At 44.6% G+C, this 18,364-nt stretch overlaps 4 protein-coding genes across 5 annotated transcripts in view; 2 read left to right on the top strand and 2 right to left on the bottom strand.

Annotated features, from left to right (window-relative positions):
- Nucleotides 1-2,486: 2,486 nt before the first annotated feature.
- On the top strand, nt 2,487-4,866 carry LOC131885804 (transcription initiation factor TFIID subunit 5-like). The gene has a single exon (XM_059233975.1). It carries the CDS (start codon nt 2,652-2,654, stop codon nt 4,779-4,781), a length of 2,130 nt encoding a protein of 709 aa, XP_059089958.1. The 5' UTR covers nt 2,487-2,651; the 3' UTR covers nt 4,782-4,866.
- Nucleotides 4,867-6,280: 1,414 nt separating this feature from the next.
- Nucleotides 6,281-8,515, bottom strand: LOC131885805 (serine/threonine-protein kinase PLK1-like). Its single transcript, XM_059233976.1, has one exon. The coding sequence runs from the start codon at nt 8,142-8,144 to the stop codon at nt 6,453-6,455; it is 1,692 nt and encodes a 563-aa protein (XP_059089959.1). The 5' UTR covers nt 8,145-8,515; the 3' UTR covers nt 6,281-6,452.
- Nucleotides 8,516-9,728: 1,213 nt separating this feature from the next.
- Nucleotides 9,729-13,904, top strand: LOC131885806 (b(0,+)-type amino acid transporter 1-like). Its single transcript, XM_059233977.1, has 10 exons — nt 9,729-10,089; nt 10,310-10,411; nt 10,494-10,736; nt 10,818-10,943; nt 11,006-11,271; nt 11,342-11,445; nt 11,520-11,616; nt 11,685-11,834; nt 13,400-13,568; nt 13,662-13,904. Exons 1-10 carry the CDS (start codon nt 9,975-9,977, stop codon nt 13,727-13,729), a joined length of 1,440 nt encoding a protein of 479 aa, XP_059089960.1. The 5' UTR covers nt 9,729-9,974; the 3' UTR covers nt 13,730-13,904.
- Nucleotides 13,905-13,913: 9 nt separating this feature from the next.
- LOC131885803 (phosphatase and actin regulator 4-like) overlaps nt 13,914-18,364 on the bottom strand; it is a 7,703-nt gene continuing 3,252 nt past the window's right edge. The window contains exons 3-10 of one of the 2 annotated variants that reach the window (XM_059233973.1): nt 17,114-17,965; nt 16,650-16,898; nt 16,274-16,505; nt 15,714-15,743; nt 15,261-15,586; nt 15,077-15,180; nt 14,827-14,999; nt 13,914-14,502 (exon numbers count right to left, since the gene is read on the bottom strand). In XM_059233973.1, the coding sequence (XP_059089956.1) occupies nt 14,487-14,502; nt 14,827-14,999; nt 15,077-15,180; nt 15,261-15,586; nt 15,714-15,743; nt 16,274-16,505; nt 16,650-16,898; nt 17,114-17,965 (1,982 nt within the window). In that variant the 3' untranslated portion in view covers nt 13,914-14,486. The remainder of the gene's footprint in view (nt 14,503-14,826; nt 15,000-15,076; nt 15,181-15,260; nt 15,587-15,713; nt 15,744-16,273; nt 16,506-16,649; nt 16,899-17,113; nt 17,966-18,364) is intronic. The other variant, XM_059233974.1, reaches the window with a different exon arrangement.

Raw genomic sequence — 18,364 nt, 5'->3', positions numbered from 1 at the left:
TGGGCAAGTTTCCATCGTCACTAAAATTAGCTCACGTTGTTCCAATTTTCAAAGGGGGAGAAAAGTCGCTCCCCAGTAACTATAGGCCGATTTCTCTCACTTCGAATATTGCAAAGGTGTTTGAGAAGATCATGAAGACCAAACTTGTTGAATATCTTGCAGTCAATGAAGTCCTTCCTCCTAGCCAGCACTGGTTCCGAGCACATTTTACCCAAAAACCCAACTGATTGAGCATTTGGAGCAGGTCATTGAGGGATTGGAAAGGCACGAATCAGTTGATATTGTCTACGTATCTTGATTTTGCCAAGGCCTTTGATAGAGTAGATCATGACCTTTTGTTGAATAGACTTTTTGACATTGGGATCCAAGTCAAGGTTCTCAATTGGATAAGAAGCTTCATTCATGATAGGAAGCAAATTGCTAAGATCGGGGAATCCCTTAGTGACATACATGATGTCAAGTCAGGTGTTCCCCAGGGCTCCATCTTAGGGGATATTCGTTGCCCCGCTTCAAAAGCTTAGTATTACTGCCAGTCTCTCTTACGCTGACGACACAAAGTTAGTGTCTGATAGGAATGGCCAAGATTCCACTAGCCTGGCAAAGGACCTAGAAATAATCTTCTCTTGGGTTACTGAAAGTAATATGGCCCTGAACGGAATGAAATTCTGCTCAATGACCTTTGGGTTAACTCCTTTGAATACTCCACTCGTTGATAATGGAGGTAAAGATATTGAGCAAGTCTCATCAATGAAAAATTCAGGTGTAGTCCTCCAAAATAATGGAAAGTTCGATGAGCATATCCAGTTGAAGGTGGGTAAAGCTATTCAAATGTGTGGTTGGATATATCGCACCTTCAAGTCCAGAGACAGCATCACGATGTCAACTCTGTACAAGTCGATTGTTCAGCCACATCTGGAATGTGCCTCTCCCATTTGGGCTCCAATGAGTTCAGCAGGTTTGCAAAAGGTCGAACAAGTCCAAAGATGTTTCACTCGGAACATCACAGGAATGAGAGAGCTCTCGTATTGGGCGAGACCAAAAAGGTTGGGACTGTACAGTGTTCAGAGAAGGCTCGAAAGGTATCTGATACTGTACGTCTTCAAAAGCATCCATGAGCTTTGTCCCAATCCAGGATTTAGGATCAATTCTAGTGACCGTAGAGGCTTAATGTGCGTTTTGAGAGCATCTTCAAGTCCTCGAGAATCCAGGCTAGTTAAAACAATGAAATCGAACTCTCTTCTTTCTCGGGCTCCTTCATTATTTAATGTGCTTCATTCTAATATTTTCAAGGAATGCGTAGAAGCTAGAGGGCTCTAGTAGAAGCTGTTGATCCGGTTGCATCTTTCAAGTCAGACTAGGACAAATTTTTAGATAGCAGTCCAGATCAACCCTACAGTCAAGGACTATCTCGGCCTGACATCCCCCAATAAATACAAAAAATCATTGGCAGACCAAATATCATATAAAGATTGAATGGTAATAAATAGGCGAATTATAACCTCTCATTTTAATAGTAATGGGAATAACATTCGCTGTAGCGTTTAGAAAAGTGCATAAAAAACAAACCCAAAAAAGTGTAGGAAAGCGAGCCCGTTCTATGTCCTATCTCAAGTCCGGAAGCCCTACCATTTTTATCGGCCAGGGCATTAGTAATGAAATTACAAGCAACGAAGTTACACTAATTCGTTCCATTTTTCGAAAAAAAGAACTGTGATTCCGTTACATTCAAAAATTGTGCAATTGTAAAGCCCCAAAAACTAAAAAGAATTACTCGTTCCTTTTTCAGCTTCCAGAATGGCCCTCAATATTTCGTTTATCTCGTGACAGCTGAGGAAACTTAAGGCTAAACATAAATTGCCATTTTTTGCTATTTCCATCTAGCACAATACGAACAATGAAATGGTTGAAAATTGTGCCTGCTCTTAATCACTCCGAGGGTTTTCCTAGTTTTGAATCTTCCTTCATTTGCTATTTTATTGTTTACATCTTCTCAATCATATTTTGTTGGACTGAAAACCTGGTTCAGTGCAGTTAGTAAGCAGGGGAAATCTTTCTTTGACTTCAGTATGATGCATCAAATTTGCAAAGTCTGCACATTTGCACGACTTAAATCCAAGACTTCTTACAATGAAGCTTTACCGGCTTGACAATGTCCAATGCTGTTTTTCCATCATGACTTTTGCGACATTGTTGCAAACCTTCAACAATCATTACCCCACCCAGGGTCCTAATTTTTACACTTCAATCATTATGGTGCAACATATTCTTAACAATTATGCCAAGATGAAATGCCAATGCTCATGATTGAAAAATGTTGACTCGAAGTCTTCGAATGTTACGCGGTAGCAATGCTTTTTGGTTGACTTGAACTCGAATTGGAACACACCAAACTTAACTGGATGAGGATCAGTCATCGATTTACTTCCTCGAAAAAAAGGGAACGAAGTACCTAGTCAACGTGAGTATACTTGAATATTTTAGTCACGCTGTTTCCACTTTGGTGTTTATGTTTGGATTACCTTTACGTTGTTTGTGATTTATTTGGTCTGAGGTTTCGCCCAAAAGCACAGGGCCTCATCCTCATTTTTGAATCCTTAAATCCGGAAACTCGCTCCATCCTCGGCGTGTCCACGTGTGAGTGAGCGTGGATAATGGCGGCCGTGCCTTCGCCGCCCACACCTACCTCCTCGCCGGCGCCTCTACCTAGCCCGCTCCCCCCTAGTGCCAGTGCTTCCGCCTCCAATCCCACGCCCGCCCCTTTGATCATGCCCTCGGCCATTAAAAAGGAGGAGCCGGATTCCGAATTGTCCCGCGTGCTCAAGTTCTTGCAAGAGAACCAATTGGGCGATGCAGCCGAAAAGGTGAAGCGGGCCTTTGCCACGTCCAGCCCTTCAACGGCCTCTTCTTCCTCAGCGGCCACGGGCATCAAGACCGAACCCGCCACGCCCAATGTGGGATCACAACCCAATAACGTGTTGGCCTCCTACGAGAGCGAGGGCGATCCGAGGTTGTATGAGAGGGTCTATCATGATTTGGTGGAGTTTGTACACAACTCGTTGGATTTGTATCGCCATGAATTGGCCTTGATCTTGTACCCCGTGTTTGTGCACATGTACCTGGAATTAATCTACAACAGCCACGAAAGCACGGGCAAGGATTTCTTGGACCGATTCTCCGTCATTCAAGAGACGTTCTTCCAAGAGGACATCAAGAAGTTGTCCTTCATTTCCAAGAAGGAACACATGGCAGGCAGTGAGCTCATGGAGAATTTCCAGACCTCTCAGTTCACGGTCAGAATGTCCCGCGATACCTACAGTCAGTTGCGGCAGCAGAAGAAGTACATGAGTGAGAAGAAGTACACCATCTTGTGGAACATCATTCAAGAGCATCTCTACTTAGACGTGTACGAGGGGATTGCTCGAAATAAAGGCCAAATTGTGAGTACTGCCGGAGGCGTAGTGGGAGAAGCCAATCGGCAAGCCAACCGCACCAAGATTTTTCACGGCTTGCCTAAAGAGCCGGATTTGGCCAACTACTTGAGTGTGGCGGCCGAGAGTGAAGATCCGGGTGAGGAAGGCGATAAGGCCAAGAAGAAGAAGGCTAAAAAAGACTTGTCCTTCCTGCGTAAACAACGTAATGATCCCAATGCCCCCTCGGCCAATCGCATGCCCTTCCCGGAGCTTAAAGACGGTGACAAGATCGAAAAGGCCAAGAAGTACCGTGAGCTCCAGAAGCGTCTCCGTTTAACCAACGAATCTTTACCCTCGGCGTGTTTCTACACCGTATTGAATGCCAAGGAGTCGGTCACGGCCGTGGAACTGAGCGATGATAGCACCTTGATCGCCTTGGGATTTGCCAATGCCAGTGTCCAGGTCTGGTCTTTGTTACCGTACAAGCTAAAGCCTCTGAAACCGGCTGAGACTCTCATGGATATTGATCAGGATGCGGATGACGTTTTCCACCGAATGATGGATGACAATAAAGGCGAGGCCTTCAAAGAGTTTCTCGGACATTCCGGGCCCGTATATGGCTTGTCCTTTGATCCCAACAAGGACTTCTTGATCTCCTGCTCTGAGGATGGGTCCATTCGTCTTTGGAGCTTACAAACGTGGACCTGTATCGTGAACTTCCGAGGACATATGAGCCCAGTTTGGCAAGTCTTGTTTTCTCCTCTCGGTTATTATTTTGCATCTTGTGGCCATGACAAAACTGCGCGATTGTGGAGTACCGAGCAATCTCAAAGTTTGCGGATCTTTGCTGGCCATTTCTCCGATGTAGATTGCATTGCGTTTCATCCCAATGGAAATTACGTGGCATCCGGATCCAGTGATCGAAGTGTTCGTCTATGGGATTGCGTCACCGGGGCTTGTGTGAGGTTGATGACGGGTCACAAAAAATCCATTTCTTGCGTTCAATTCTCAGTCGACGGGCGCTTCTTGGTGACGGGAGGTGAGGATCGCCGGATTCTCGTGTGGGACGTGGTCTACGGCCACTTGTTGGGCGATTTCGAGTCCCATGGGAAGCGCATCATCGCCCTTGGGTTCAGTCGAGGCGGGTCGACATTGGCGTCAGCCTCGTTCGATAACAGTATCAAGTTGTGGAACTTTGAAAAATTCACCTCCGAGCTTAACTTGGAGGAAGTCAACGTGACTCACAACCCGAATGTGGACAAGGACAGCAAACGACTACACATGGCTACTTTCTACACCAAGGACACAGGTATTGCCGGATTACATTTCACGCGTCGCAATCTCTTGATCGGCGTTGGGGCCTTTCATTGAGGGAGCCTACTACCCATGAGGTGAAATATTTACTCAGGAAAATAGATTCTTGGAAATAGAACCGTATTCACTCTTGTACCCTCTACCAACCAACATGTTGTCTAGCCAATTCGTTCTGTTCGACCGATTCTCTTTGTTTCTGACTTTCCACGTAGAAGAAGAAGAAGAATTTCCGGTGTGGCTGAGGCAAATCACAGGGGTTGATTGCTCAGGTCCATAAACAAGCACTCTAGGTAAGGTCGAGGTGTGTACTAGCCAACCATCATCTACCCTGCCTGGTTTGAGGATGACTCTTGACTCTTGGTGAGTGTGAAATGATTCGAAGGAGGATTCGTGCTCGATGTTGAACACTCGAAATCTTCATGTGGACACACAATAAAAGAGGAGACCGGCCAATCATCAACAACCACCCTTCATTCCTCAGAATCATTCGAGCTCGAGCATGTGGCGTGCTTTAAGTCTTCTTTGAACTATTTTAGAGCAGGAGGATGGTTCATTGTTGATGTTGGTCTGTTTGATTTCTCATATGCTACAATGCCTTTTGTCAACAGTAGGCAAAACATCTCCTTATGCAAATCGAGTCTTTTCTTTAACTATCACACCCTTGATTCTTGCAGCGAATTGAATGACATAAAACTGGGCACACGACAAACATAAAATGGCACATCAAGATTTTGATCAGCACACCGAACTGTAAATGTGTATGCCCAAAAAAAGGAGCACCTAGTACATTTTAAAAAAGAGCTCGAAAAAAAGAGAATAGCGTGGCTCATAAAAGCAAGGCCACCGCTATTTAAATGGGGAGAGGGGGGCAAAATTAAAGTATTCAAGCACATTTGTGCATTTTCCGGTTCAACCACTGACGAAACCAACGGCAGTTTTAGTGCATCATATTAGAATAACTTGCAACATATTCATTTTCTAAAAAGAAATACGCTCTTACGATCTCTTCAGTCGTGAAATAATGACTTGGTGGTGCTTTGGCTTACGTACGTGTGCCACTATGTACATTTGATGTGCCACTTTCTATTTAAGGTGTGCCGAGATAAATAACTTTTTGGCTACTGTTATTCATTTGATACCTTATGGTGTGCCAAATTATTGTGCCAAGTTGTTTGTTTGGTATATATGCCATAAATACTTATTTTTGTGGTGACTTGCGTGCGCTACTTCATTCTTTTTGTGTGCCCATTTCTATTTTTCGCCATTAAAGTTGTCAAATTTCATCCTTTTATCTTCTAACATGTTTGTCAGTCCCTCTTTTCCTGAATGACAATGGCTTTGTCCAACTTAGTATGATTTAAGCAAATACTTGCACTTTTGTAGACTTTCGAATGGAATGACTGCATCAAAATCTTAAGGAATCAAGCGAAACAACTCTTCCATGAGACTCACTCGGTTCAATGAATATTTACTACAATTTTAATTCACCAGCGATTTGTTTTTCCTCCGCTTATTCTCCATACTTGGTCAAGAGGTAGAGTGATTGACGCACAATGTTAGAAAGTTCTAATGGTTATTCTTATTGGCAAATCGAACAAGCATTCACGTTAATCAATGATAGTCAATTCTGTTGTATGACACTAAAACAGCCTTACTTGGATGGAATCTGGAATCTTACTCCTCCAGCTAATAAGATCATTCCTAATACAGTAAAACAGGATCACTTCCCTAGGTCAATAACATGAGTTGAGTCTGGCATTGAAACAGAAGGTCATTGAACACTTTGGGCAGAGTACTGAGGTAGTAGGCGGGAATCCCTGTCTCCCTCTCCAAACTGGGGATGGACACCACCACGTCTTTTTCGCCCAGACTGAAATGGATCTTCTCGTGCGTGGTCAAGAAGTTGATTTGAATGGCATGATTACTTAGCACCATGACCACGCTTGATTTCGAGCGGGTCCATTTGAGAAGGTGGGTGTGGTGGTCTTTGCTCTGGGAGGGGGAGGCGTGATTCGTCCCGTCGGCTAGATTGTCCTCCATGTAACGTGAGAAGTGATGCAGGAGTTTCACGTACTCCGTGAAGTCTTTGTTTTGTGGTCGATGACCATTGCTTTGATGAGTCATGTGGGATTCTTGGTTGTCATTAGCGCCGTTACTCCGAACTAGATAGGCCTCGTCCACGGGGTTCTTCACGACCGAGTTGCCGTCATTGAACAGGATCCCAATGGACTTATTTGAGAGCTCGTAGCCGAAGCCGTATTTGTTCGAGTAGTCGATCCATTTGGACACAATGGGACCCCGGAAATGAGCGGTTCGGATGTCTATGGGGGAGGATGATGGCTGCTGCAACTTATCACTCTGCAGAGATTTGGAGATCTTCCCGATAAGGGCCTGTACCACGTGAGCTGGGTTGCAGACACGCCCATTAGGCTGAACCAAGGGCTTGAAGGGCAACCGACGTTCATCGCGTTTCCGGCTGAGATCAGTAGTGAGAAAAGTGTGATTGAGCAAATTGCTGCCATTGGGCAGGGGATTGAGATTGCCTCTCCGTTTGGGCTCGGGGTCCAAAAGCTGGCAAATGAAAGATCGGGCGGAATCCGACATGAATTCCGGGAGAGTGAAGTCATTGGTGGCGATCTTGTTGTAGGTCGAGTCCAAGGAGCTCGTCTCAAACGGAGGCTTGCCCACCAGCATGGCGTAAGTCATGCAGCCCATGGCCCAAATATCGGCCTCCACCCCGTGGTCTTTCTTTAACAAGACTTCCGGGGCGATATAATTTGGCGTTCCACAAAGGGTGGATGACGTGACGTCATCCACATGGGTGGCCAGGCCGAAATCCCCAATCTTGACGATATCGTCGTCGGTGAGGAACATGTTGCCGAGCTTGAGATCTCGATGGAGGATGCCCACGGAATGAATGTACTGCACCCCCAAGCAGATCTGGTTCAAGTAGCCGCGGGTGGCAGCCTCTGTGAAGCGTTTCTGGTACTTCATGACGTGGAGCAACGACTTCTTGGCACAATATTCCATCACGATGTGAATGTGATGAAGGTCTTCGAAATGCTTGTGGAACTGGACCACATTAACGTGATTCATCTGTTGATGAATTGCAATCTCTCGTCGGACCTTTTCCAGTGTGGTCTTCTTCTTGAGGATCACGCTTTTCTTGATCACTTTGTCAGCGAATTGACTTTTGGAACCGGTACTAAAAACTTCGTAGACCAGAGCGAACCCACCTTTGCCTAGGAGTCGACCTTTCTCATAAGTCTCTCCGGTGAGCGGATCCTCGATGACACTGAATTGGCAGGCTTGATGGTGGTCCTCGTGCTCAGCCTTCACCTTGGCCTTGTTCTCCTTATTACTACTACTGAATGGATTTATGGTCTGGGGGAAACAAAACCCCTGCTCCTCCTCCCCCATCTTGATGGAGAATCAAGACCGAACAAAGCTCTCACATTGGGGAAAAACTCATCTCTGATCTTGGCTGGCTTGCTACCTGGGTTGTTGTTGGATAGATGGATGGACGGACTCATGGAGCAAGCACGAGAATCTCTCGCTCTGTGTGCTCAACCTTCTTCTCCTCGCTGCCTTCTCGGTAGTTCAGTTCTCAGCCAGGAGCGAACACTGAGCGTGGACACCCTCTCGTCGTTCTTGGTGCTCTCGGTCCTTCGAACTCGACTGTTTCAGACCCACGGATAGCATAGACAGAGACGACACAGAATAATCCAGGGAGCACTCCAAACTATCGGGTAGTAGTTCTTGGTCGACCGGCAACTCTCCTGTATCCATTGACTTCTGTTTTTGCCTGTGCAAAGTGAACAGGTACAAGCCGTACAAAGGCACTGCTGCCGATTACCTACAGTACACACACAGGGAGAGAGAGCACCTCCTTGGTGAACCCCACGAAGGCGACGACGATGTTGATGATGGGGATGGCAATGATGACGATAATCATAATGGAGGAGGCGATCGACCCATGACGGAAAAACTAGGTATACTAGAAATGAGGCGACCTGTGCCCCTTGGAGTGGCCCTTTCAAGGTGTTGTCCATATCCACTACACTGTCTGAACAAGGAGGTTTTCACGGGGTATCAATAGAGCTGAACCAGTGAGGTCTTATTATTAGCGAGAAAGAGGGAGGGAGAAAGAAAGAAAGAAAAGCAAGAAAGACTTAGGGGCGAACAAGAACATTTTGGGTTGTTGCTCGACTTACAGCACAGGTGTTGTGCTGTTGTTGTTATTGTCAATGGTCGGGGTGGTTAAAGTAAAGGTAACGATAAGGTAATGGTGCCAATGATAATGGCGTTGTTCTTGATATTGAGATGGTGGTAGTAAGGTTCTTTGATGCTGGCAGAGTTGTTGGAAAATTAGGGATGAAAAAGCAAAGAGACCATTCCAATGCTTTAACAAGATGTTCGCTCGCTTGGACTGAGGGCTCGACCAAAAGAAAGACGCCAGACCAGCTTAACCTTTTCAAACTCCAGACCAATTACTTCCAATGACCACAATTCAAGGGCAAAAGCCGCAAAAGAATCAACAATTCTAGACTATTCGTCAATAATGACTACATCCAAGAGGTCAACTTACAAACCTCAAAACATGAAAATGAGATGCCAAAAAGGTGACTCAACTCTCCGGTTGGAGTCACCAGAATTGTCACACACCTGTTTCCAACATTTGATGGACTCGTGGTCGTCGATCTGAAATGCTCCCTAATCACATGTTCGAAAGAGGCTCATGCCATCTACATTGTTGTTTCTTGGTAACAAATCGCTCGCTAACCTACCATTGGTTATGCAAGCTACCCTAGTGGTCAGTAAACTTGTCTGTCCACTGGTTTATCTATCTGTCTATCCATCCATCAATCAGAAGACACACTTGAGCGATTTTAAGTGAAGCATTCCGACGAGATTGATCAAGAAGGCTCTACGCTTGCATAAAAGCGCGTAACTTGTTGCCTGGCCGTAATAAAACCTTTCCGTGAGTCTCTCTTCATCCATGATATTTTGCCGAAAGCTCTCTTTTCCCTCGACGTGTTCACATAGCTCAATTTTCACAGGGAGAGGACAACCGAGAGGACCGATCTTGGCACTAAAGAATGTGCTTTCTCATATTTTTTCCACAACAGCTCACGTCGAGATATATTCTTGTTGAGTCTCATGCTTCCAATAAACCTCATTCTTGCCTACAGTTTGGACTTGAATTCGTGAATATAGAATTCATTCCATTATTCCTGGCTCTATTTCATCATGAAAAGAATAAAGAGGAACAGTGAAGGAGGCGGTGGGGACGCCAAACCCGTCAAGCTTCGTCGACGAGTCGATCTCTTCAGTGGGATCGCTTTAATTGTTGGCACAATGATAGGTGGGTGGGCAGCTTTTTTTTTGTCTAAATCTAATTTTCATACACACTTATTAATCAACCGTTCAAGGAAACGAGTCCTCGTTATTTCAACTTCCACCTAATGTTGGGCCAACTTTAGATAACGACATGACTCATTTCCTGACAAAACATGATTGCATCAATAAAACATGTTTTATCTAACCAATCTGTAATGAAAACAGGTTTTGTTCCTCATTCTCAGGTTCTGGCATTTTCGTCTCTCCCGCGGGTCTCTTAGAGCGAACACAATCCATTGAGTATTCCTTGGCAGTATGGGTCGCTTGCGGGGTCCTATCCATGTTAGGTATGCACACATTAATACCTTGATCTAGCTGAATTCTACTTTGCACTTGCACTTAAAATGAACCATCTCACGTCCTTCTCAGGTGCTCTGGCGTACGCAGAGTTAGGCACCATGATCACGTCTTCCGGTGCCGAGTACTCTTACTTCATGGTGGCTTTTGGGCCCTTCCCGGCCTACATGTTCAGTTGGGTGTCAACCATCATCATCAAACCCTCGCAATTGGCCATCATCTGCTTGAGCTTTGCAGAATATGTGGTCGAGGCTTTCGCCTACGAGTGTCCTCCCTCGCCTTTCGTACTCAAACTCATCGGCATCACCACTGTTGGTAAGGCCAAGACGGAAAGCACGTGGTGACTTCAAATGTGGCGAGGAAATGTTAATGCTTGGTTTGCTTTCGATATTTCAGCTCTGGTGACTCTGATTAACTGTCTCAGCGTCAGATTGGCCACGACCATTCAGAATGTCTTTTGTTTCTGCAAATTACTCGCCATTTTCATTATTATTGCAGGGGGAGCGTATAAGATGATTCAAGGTAGGGGGTTGATGGGGTTAGGGAACATTTAGGGGTTTCCATGAGACGATTTGGTTCTCCAGGCAATGTGGACATTTTTGCGGACTCCAAGGGGGAGCAACCCTCTCTTGGGAATCTGGCCGTCGCTTTCTATTCGGGTCTCTGGGCTTACGATGGGTGGAACAACTTGAACTATGTCACCGAGGAGATCGTCAATCCCAAGAGGAATTTACCTCTATCCATTTTGATCGCCATTCCGTTGGTGACTTTATGCTATGTCCTAGTCAATATCGCCTATTTGACAGTGATGTCCCCTTCGGAGATGATCATCAGCGATGCCGTGGCCGTGGTAAGGGATCCTATGATGACAATTCCTCCTTGATATGAGAATAATCTCGATCTATTCTACCCTATCTTAGACGTTTGGATCGAGAATTCTGAAGGGTTTTTCGTGGATCATGCCCCTTTCGGTAGCCATTTCGACCTTTGGCTCGGCCAATGGAACTATTTTCGCTGCAGGAAGGTGTGTTCTTTTATCTCGATTTCTGATTGTACAATTGCACTAGCTTAATTGTAAATCGATGATTTTTGTTCCAGACTTTGTTACGTGGCAAGTCGTGAAGGTCATCTCCTGGACATCCTATCTTATGTCCACAGGAAAAATCTGACCCCTGCACCGGCATTAATTTTCCACGTAAGGACTTATTAAAAAAGCAATGGGTTGTATGAAATCGGAGGAAATTAGACCCTTCTTCATTTCAGGCCCTGATTGCACAAGTTCTTATATTTGGCGGGAATATCGAGGGATTGATCGATTTCTTCAGCTTCACTGTCTGGATTTTTTATGGCATGTCCATGTTTGCTCTTCTGCTCCTCAGAAAGACTAAACACGATATTGCTCGACCATACAAGGTGAATATAAAAAATAACGATAAATAAAAGCCTCATTTAATCATGAGTGCATAAATACGTACATAGGCTCTCAAATAAAAAGCTTTCTCTTTAGAGAGGACACCCTAAATGTGTTTGGGGCAAGTGGAAAAAAGTCTAATAGTCCAATGTAAGGTGTACATTTCCTGGAAAGAATATCTTTCGAAGGAATGGAACGGAAGCAAATACGGCAAAATTTCTGTCTTTGGCAAAAACATTTTTTTTAGGATCACATTTTTCATTAGTGCTTTTCTCTGTGAAGTTGATTGAGTATATCAAACTTTTTAATCGTTTCCTTCTTCTTTTATAATGATTTCGAATCATGATGTTCTGTGCAACTAAAGGTTCATTTTATTTTCGCAAATAACTATGTTTTTTTAAACGTTGTTCCATACCTCTTTATGCATTCAAAACTGCTGTTTTCTCTGTAAACTCTTGTACATTTGAGCCAAAATCAATCAGATTGGTACGTACCAAAACATTTAGTTGGCAAAAAATGGATTGTTTTTGCGCATAATTGAATTCTTGATATAAAAGGAACTAGAGACTTTCTCCGAGCCTCTAGAGAACCATTACAAGAGAAGCAACACAATCAAAGCGTGTATTGCCAGAATTTTAAATGTCTTATTTTGAGTGGATTATGCATGCGAAGCAAAGGAAATTCAAGGGAAAATGTGGGGCGGCACCCTGATTTTGGACATCTTTTGGAGGGAGAATTCGGACAAACACCACAACCAACTCGAACCTTAATGAGTTGGTCTACAAACCTAAAAATAATTGTCATTTTTGGTACAGCTCAGTCATTGCACACATATATTGGCTCAATATCAGAATACTGGTTGGTTCAACAAACCGGCAAATACAAATGAATGACAAATTCAGTGTATGCCCAACATTGGTTGAATGAGCATCTTGTTTATAGTTTTTGCGCCGGGAAATGACGAAAACAAAGCCCGGAATCAACTGGTGGTTCAATCACAGATTTAGGATTGAATTTGTTGGACGAATGCCATCACAATTGTGCTCAAAAATTCTGCTGATATTATTTGAAAAACCACTTTGCTCTGCTTGCTACTTTTTTTTGCCCGTAGCCAAGAACTATTCAAATCTATGTAGGACTTTTTTTATTTAGCAAGATACACCCTGGGTTTCTCGTGCTTACTAATTAGACAACAACAAAGACATGGGGATTGATTGATAGATGGAGCTTTCTTTTCGAAGGAATTTTCCTCGTTCACAAATAGGCACCTTTTGCCTTCACAATAAAATGCCCCAAATCAAAGATGATATTAGTGATTGAAATTATCGCCGAATTGCAGTCAAGTGTGAGCTTACCTGTTACCAAAGTGCCAAAACATGGTTGAAACATGCCTGAATGGCGAATGGAATAAAACATCAGAAGCTTTACTGCAGACATAAATATCTATTGCGTCGGACTCAATTTCAAAGCTCACAAACATTGATCCGTTATGCCCGATTCTTTCTTCCTGAACATTGTAACTTTCATTACTTATTTATTCCCTCTCACCTTTTGACGCATCTTGCAGGTACCTCTATTTGTACCCATTATCGTGCTCGTGGCGTCGGTGTATCTCGTTTTGGCGCCCATCATTGATAACCCCAAGATCGAGTACATCTACTCTATCCTATTTATGGTTGCTGGAGCGGTTCTCTATGTTCCATTTGTACTCTACAGAATACGTCTTCCTTTCCTCGGTAAGTTCCATTTGGAATCTCAATGCAGCCGGTGATTGAACGCCTGAATCATCAAGATCTTAATCTACGTTGAACACACTCGTTGCGTTTCAGGCAAAATCACGCAGAAGATTCAGCTCATAATGAAGTTGGTCCCACCGACCAGCATGCCAGACTGCTAATGAGTCTTGAGCTCATTTGGAAACGATTAACCACCTAAGTTGCCATCGAAAAATCAAACCCCAAAATATCAAAATAATTTCCCACTCTACGCCTTTTCTGCAACTCAAGGAGGCAGAAAAGTTTAGTAATACAGGATAGAAGGACTTGTAAAAACAAATACATATTTTCTGTCAAGTTCGGGTATTCGTGTTGATTATTACTCTTTTATTCTTCCTCTTCGTGTACACGCGCTTTTACTAATAATGTGGGTTGCAGCACATACCTGGCGGCAGTAGCATTATCATTATTATTATTATCATCATTTTGTGGTTGTATCGGTGATAATGATTGGTAGCAGTATTTGTTGGTTGGGTTACGAGAATCTTGAAGGAATGTGTTCCCAAACGCTCAGAAGACATCACAGATAAATAGAAGAGAGCGCAGACATTTTGAAAAGGACCAAGGGAGATTTCTTGTTCGTTTTGGGTGAAGGAAGATACGAAAAAAGATCATATAAAATTGCCAAATTGGGAGCATGTTCGGAGCGTTGTGTTCTTCAATGAGGGGGGGGGGAAGGAGGATTAAGACTGTATTCTTCAGATATTACGGATGAATCATGCAAAAAGTTATATAGTACATATAGAGAGAGGAATATACGACACTCTCAATAGTACGTTTGTTTTTGTTTGAGAAGGGAGATACGGGTGAGGGTTGGGGCCGGCGGGAATAGAGCTTGGAGGAACTTTAAATGATGTTATTTTTGGTATCAATTTCTTCCTAAGGTCGGTGAAACCTGAAAATGGAATGATCGAAATGGTTTGATTGTCGTCGCTTTTCCATGATCTTGGTATTGGTAGAAGTCAACAAATAAATAGTTTATTAGTTTTCGCAATGTTGCCAGTTTCATAAAGGAAGTCAACTTTTTGAAGAGCACGATCGATATCATTTTTTTGCTTGTCAAATGTTTTTTACATAATGCTCTTTTTAATGTAGCGTTTAAATATGACCATATTTTGATAAAATTCAACCCTTAATTAAAAAGAAGGTTCCATGTAACTTTTCAATTAATTATTGAATGTCAAGGTCTGGCATTTTTAGTAAGAAGGATTAGACGAACCTGGTAAGATGTCGGCTTTCTTCGTGAACGTCCATTTCATTGGATTTATAGTCGTTAAGTTCTTTCCTAATAGAGGCTTTATCTTTGGGCGTTAACCGGGTCCAAGGTTTATCTGCCCGTCGATCATACTCGTGGCAAGGAGTCACCTCAATATAGTCGTTAAATTTGATAATCTAAAAACGGGTAATAAGAGATGAAAATTCAGTCGAATCAACTTGAAGTTTGTTTGCAAGTCAATTATTGGCCATACTTTTCTATTTTTGAGCTCGTCTATCGACGGTCGGAAGCTCAGTTTTCGGAGCAGATATCGCTTTTTCTCCTCTCGCTCCCGTTTGAGTTCTTCGCTCGAATTCTCTAAAAAAAAAATAAGCAAAGCGAGATCCGATATGTCATTCATTGTTTTAGTGTCCTAATAATCCCAATTAGGGTCATACTTTTCAAGATATTTCGTTCCTCCAGCTCCTCAAAAGAAGGACGCAAGCTCAAACGTCGCACGAGTTTGGCTCCAACTAGGGAACGATCGATTCGACGCTCCTCGTCCGAATCACCATGGAGGATATTCCGATCAATGAGTTCCTGCCTTTCGGGTCTTTGCGACAATTTGATAGCTAAAGAGTCTTTCCGGGCCAATTTGTCGGCCATTCGATCCTCTTCCTCAGGTTCCTCTGAGTAGTAACTATGACCGCTATCCTCCATGACCTTCGGTCCTCGGTTCTCTTTGTCATCACGATACTGACCCAATCTCGGGCGTGAGGGAATACTGCAAACAGGATTAGAGCCAATGAAAAACTTCCGGCAAATAACTTGTAACACGACAGTTCTGAACGAGTACACAGAACGTGTGGACTCGTGAAGCGACGAGACGCTTGTTATTGCTTATATTTTACCTGAATCTCAATTTAGGCATGAGTGGCCTCCTGGGGTAAGCACGGTTAGAAGGAAGGGAAAGGAAAACAATTTAATGCAAATACTGTGCTCACACAACCAACTTGTTCAAGTAACCTCAGATATATTTTCATCGAGGAAAACTGGCCATGGCCAACTTCTTCTTTGTTTTGCAAAGAACCTTTTTTTCATTCTCTGCGGAAGGTCTCTTTACCCCTTAGATAGCTCATACAATGAGCTGAGGCAGTACTGGATCTCAAAATCAACGAGCGTGTTGTTTTGGGAAACGCGAAGACCCTCCCTTACACTGATCACGACATTGAGACAAAGCGTTGGTCTCTTCTTTTACATCGAAGGTTGACAATTTCTAAATATTCCTGGCAACGCAAAGGAACAATAACCACTAGACCCTTGAAATGCCATTGACGAGACTGTTTTTCGTAAATTGATGGTGAGAAACCATTCATTCATTTGCGTTGCTGGAACTTCCTATCAAATCATCACCAAGTAAAGTTGATTTTGAATTGGAGACGCGACGAGCAAACATTTACAATCCCCTTACCTGGAAGAGCCTTGCTCGGACATGGACTTGGCTTCCTGACTGAGCATGGGGGATTTTCCTCCGCCATTCATGATACGCCCACCCATACTACTCATGTTGCCTCCGACCTTCTTTAAGGCCGATTTGATGGGCACTGCACTAAAACAGGGTTCCTTGGCGGGGACTGTTTGAATAACGCGGGAGTCTTCACCATAATCAGGATCCATTTGGAAGCCCTCGGAATCTTCCTCATCTGAGGGAAAAAAGGAGGAAAAAGGATGTCAACCACTCGGATCAAGGCACGAGTATGGAGAGATTAAATGTTAAACACACTTATAAGTTCCGAGGTTCTTTGACTCGCAGTCCCCAAATCCTAAAATAGTTCTGTATTTCTTACCGGAAAATGGTCCGTACTCATCGCCCGGAGGTTGGAATGCGATTTCTACCCCTCGCATGGCAGCCGCTTGGTCATAAGCACATGGCGAGCTGAACATGGGAGGGGGTGGGATAACACCAATATCAGAGATCCCGTTGTAGCCTCCACAATCGTTAGCAGGTACTTGGTGGCCAAACATGGGCGTATCTTGCAGGTCACTCGGAGTCACCCGCTCGTTTGGGTCGATTGATAGAGGGTTCAGCGCTTCCACTACAAGGAAAAAGAAACAAAGCGTTTAAAGACCGCTGGGCATGGCAGTACAGTCCAGAAATTGATTGTTGGGGAGCAGGGGAGGACTTGACTCCAGACAACTACATTTCACCTGTCCGTCCAGAGTGTCAAGCTGTCATTCCATGTCTAGACTCATTCGTGTTCGGGTCTGACGGTGACCAAGGAAAAAAATGGATAAACCAAGAAGCACTCACTTTTGGAGGCGTTGAGCAAGGCGACAGGGAGACTCGTTGGGCGCTCATTGGAATACGAATTGGGGATGCGAAACCCGTGATCTGTGGGAGATGGAGTGGACATATTGGATTCGGCCTCTTCCGAGGGCGGAGACGGGCTCTCGGAGTTGGCAGCACCGCCTGAAGGATAACACAAAAGCCATCGCGACCTCTTCCCCGATTTATTCACTGTGTCCATCGGTATGGAAGATGGCCTAGTGGCCACTGAACTGGAAGAGTTGGAGCCGTGGTGGCCTTCACTAATACCCGACGACGACAAGATCGATGGACCGTACGCTGAGGAGTTCAAAACCACCGAATTGTTCATCGTCTCACTCCCCGTCCCTGACAAGTCGACCTCGGCACTGAAGTCCGACAACGAGATATTGTTGGGGGTGGAGGACAAATTGAGTACTTTGGAAGAGGAGCCACCACTAAATTTGATGGTCGACGGAGTGGTGTTGGAAGTGGAGGAGAGAGGAACAGGGTGCTTCTTGGTCTTGTCCTCGGCGGCAGAAGAGGGACCAGAGTAAGTTGACGATGACACCGCTGTCGAGCCTCCCTTTTTCGAGGCGGCTAAAGAAAGGGACTGGACGGGTTCGCGTTGCTGCTCCGAGTTCGACAACAAGGAGGGGACTCGGTGTTGCTGCTTGGCGTGGTGATGCTGTTGCTGTTGTTGTTGCTGTAGTACTAATTGCTGCTGTCGTCCACCCGCCACTCGCTCCGAGGCGGCCAAGGCCAGAGAGGTCGCCGTTGCAACGGCCTCACTCCGAGGGATCGTCGAGGTAGGTCGGACGCGCTGTGTTCCACCCAAAGCGCTTCCGTTACTTTCAGCTGGAACGAAAAGAGAAAGTCAGAAGGGAGAGAACCTTTGGACTCCATGACATCTCAGGAGAGGAAAGATCATGAGAGGGAGCGATGGAAGAAGACTCTCTTTCTCATGCTATTAAAACATCTCGTCGTACGTAGCTTTGATAGAATCCTAATTCTCGTCCCCAAAAGGTTTGGCAATTCCAATACGACCAATATAGAAATGAAGGAGCTACAACATTGTGGGTACCTGTCCACTGAGAGAGATGTTCCCAACCTGAACCATAACATCGAGACAACCCCTCCCTCTCAACCTTGCTTAATGTAGGTACGTGACGAGCGATGTGATGTGCCCCCTTGTCTCTGGGTTGATCTCTGGTGAATACGGTGATCGCCCAAAAGAGACGCCGGCGGGGAGGGGGG

The sequence above is a fragment of the Tigriopus californicus genome, chromosome 8 (genome assembly GCF_007210705.1).
Source record: "Tigriopus californicus strain San Diego chromosome 8, Tcal_SD_v2.1, whole genome shotgun sequence".
In the NCBI taxonomy this organism is placed as follows: Eukaryota; Metazoa; Arthropoda; class Copepoda; order Harpacticoida; family Harpacticidae; genus Tigriopus; species Tigriopus californicus.
This window is presented reverse-complemented; position numbering and strand designations above follow the sequence as displayed.

What these genes read in the sequence shown, in the direction of transcription:
- LOC131885804 (XM_059233975.1), top strand. Translation starts at nt 2,652, where the DNA reads ATGGCGGCCGTGCCTTCGCCGCCCACACCTACCTCCTCGCCGGCGCCT.
- LOC131885805 (XM_059233976.1), bottom strand. Translation starts at nt 8,144, where the DNA reads ATGGGGGAGGAGGAGCAGGGGTTTTGTTTCCCCCAGACCATAAATCCA.
- LOC131885806 (XM_059233977.1), top strand. Translation starts at nt 9,975, where the DNA reads ATGAAAAGAATAAAGAGGAACAGTGAAGGAGGCGGTGGGGACGCCAAA. An exon ending in AATTGTTGGCACAATGATAG is followed by an intron (nt 10,090 to 10,309) that starts GTGGGTGGGCAG and finishes CCTCATTCTCAG; the next exon opens with GTTCTGGCATTTTCGTCTCT. An exon ending in CATCGGCATCACCACTGTTG is followed by an intron (nt 10,737 to 10,817) that starts GTAAGGCCAAGA and finishes TCGATATTTCAG; the next exon opens with CTCTGGTGACTCTGATTAAC.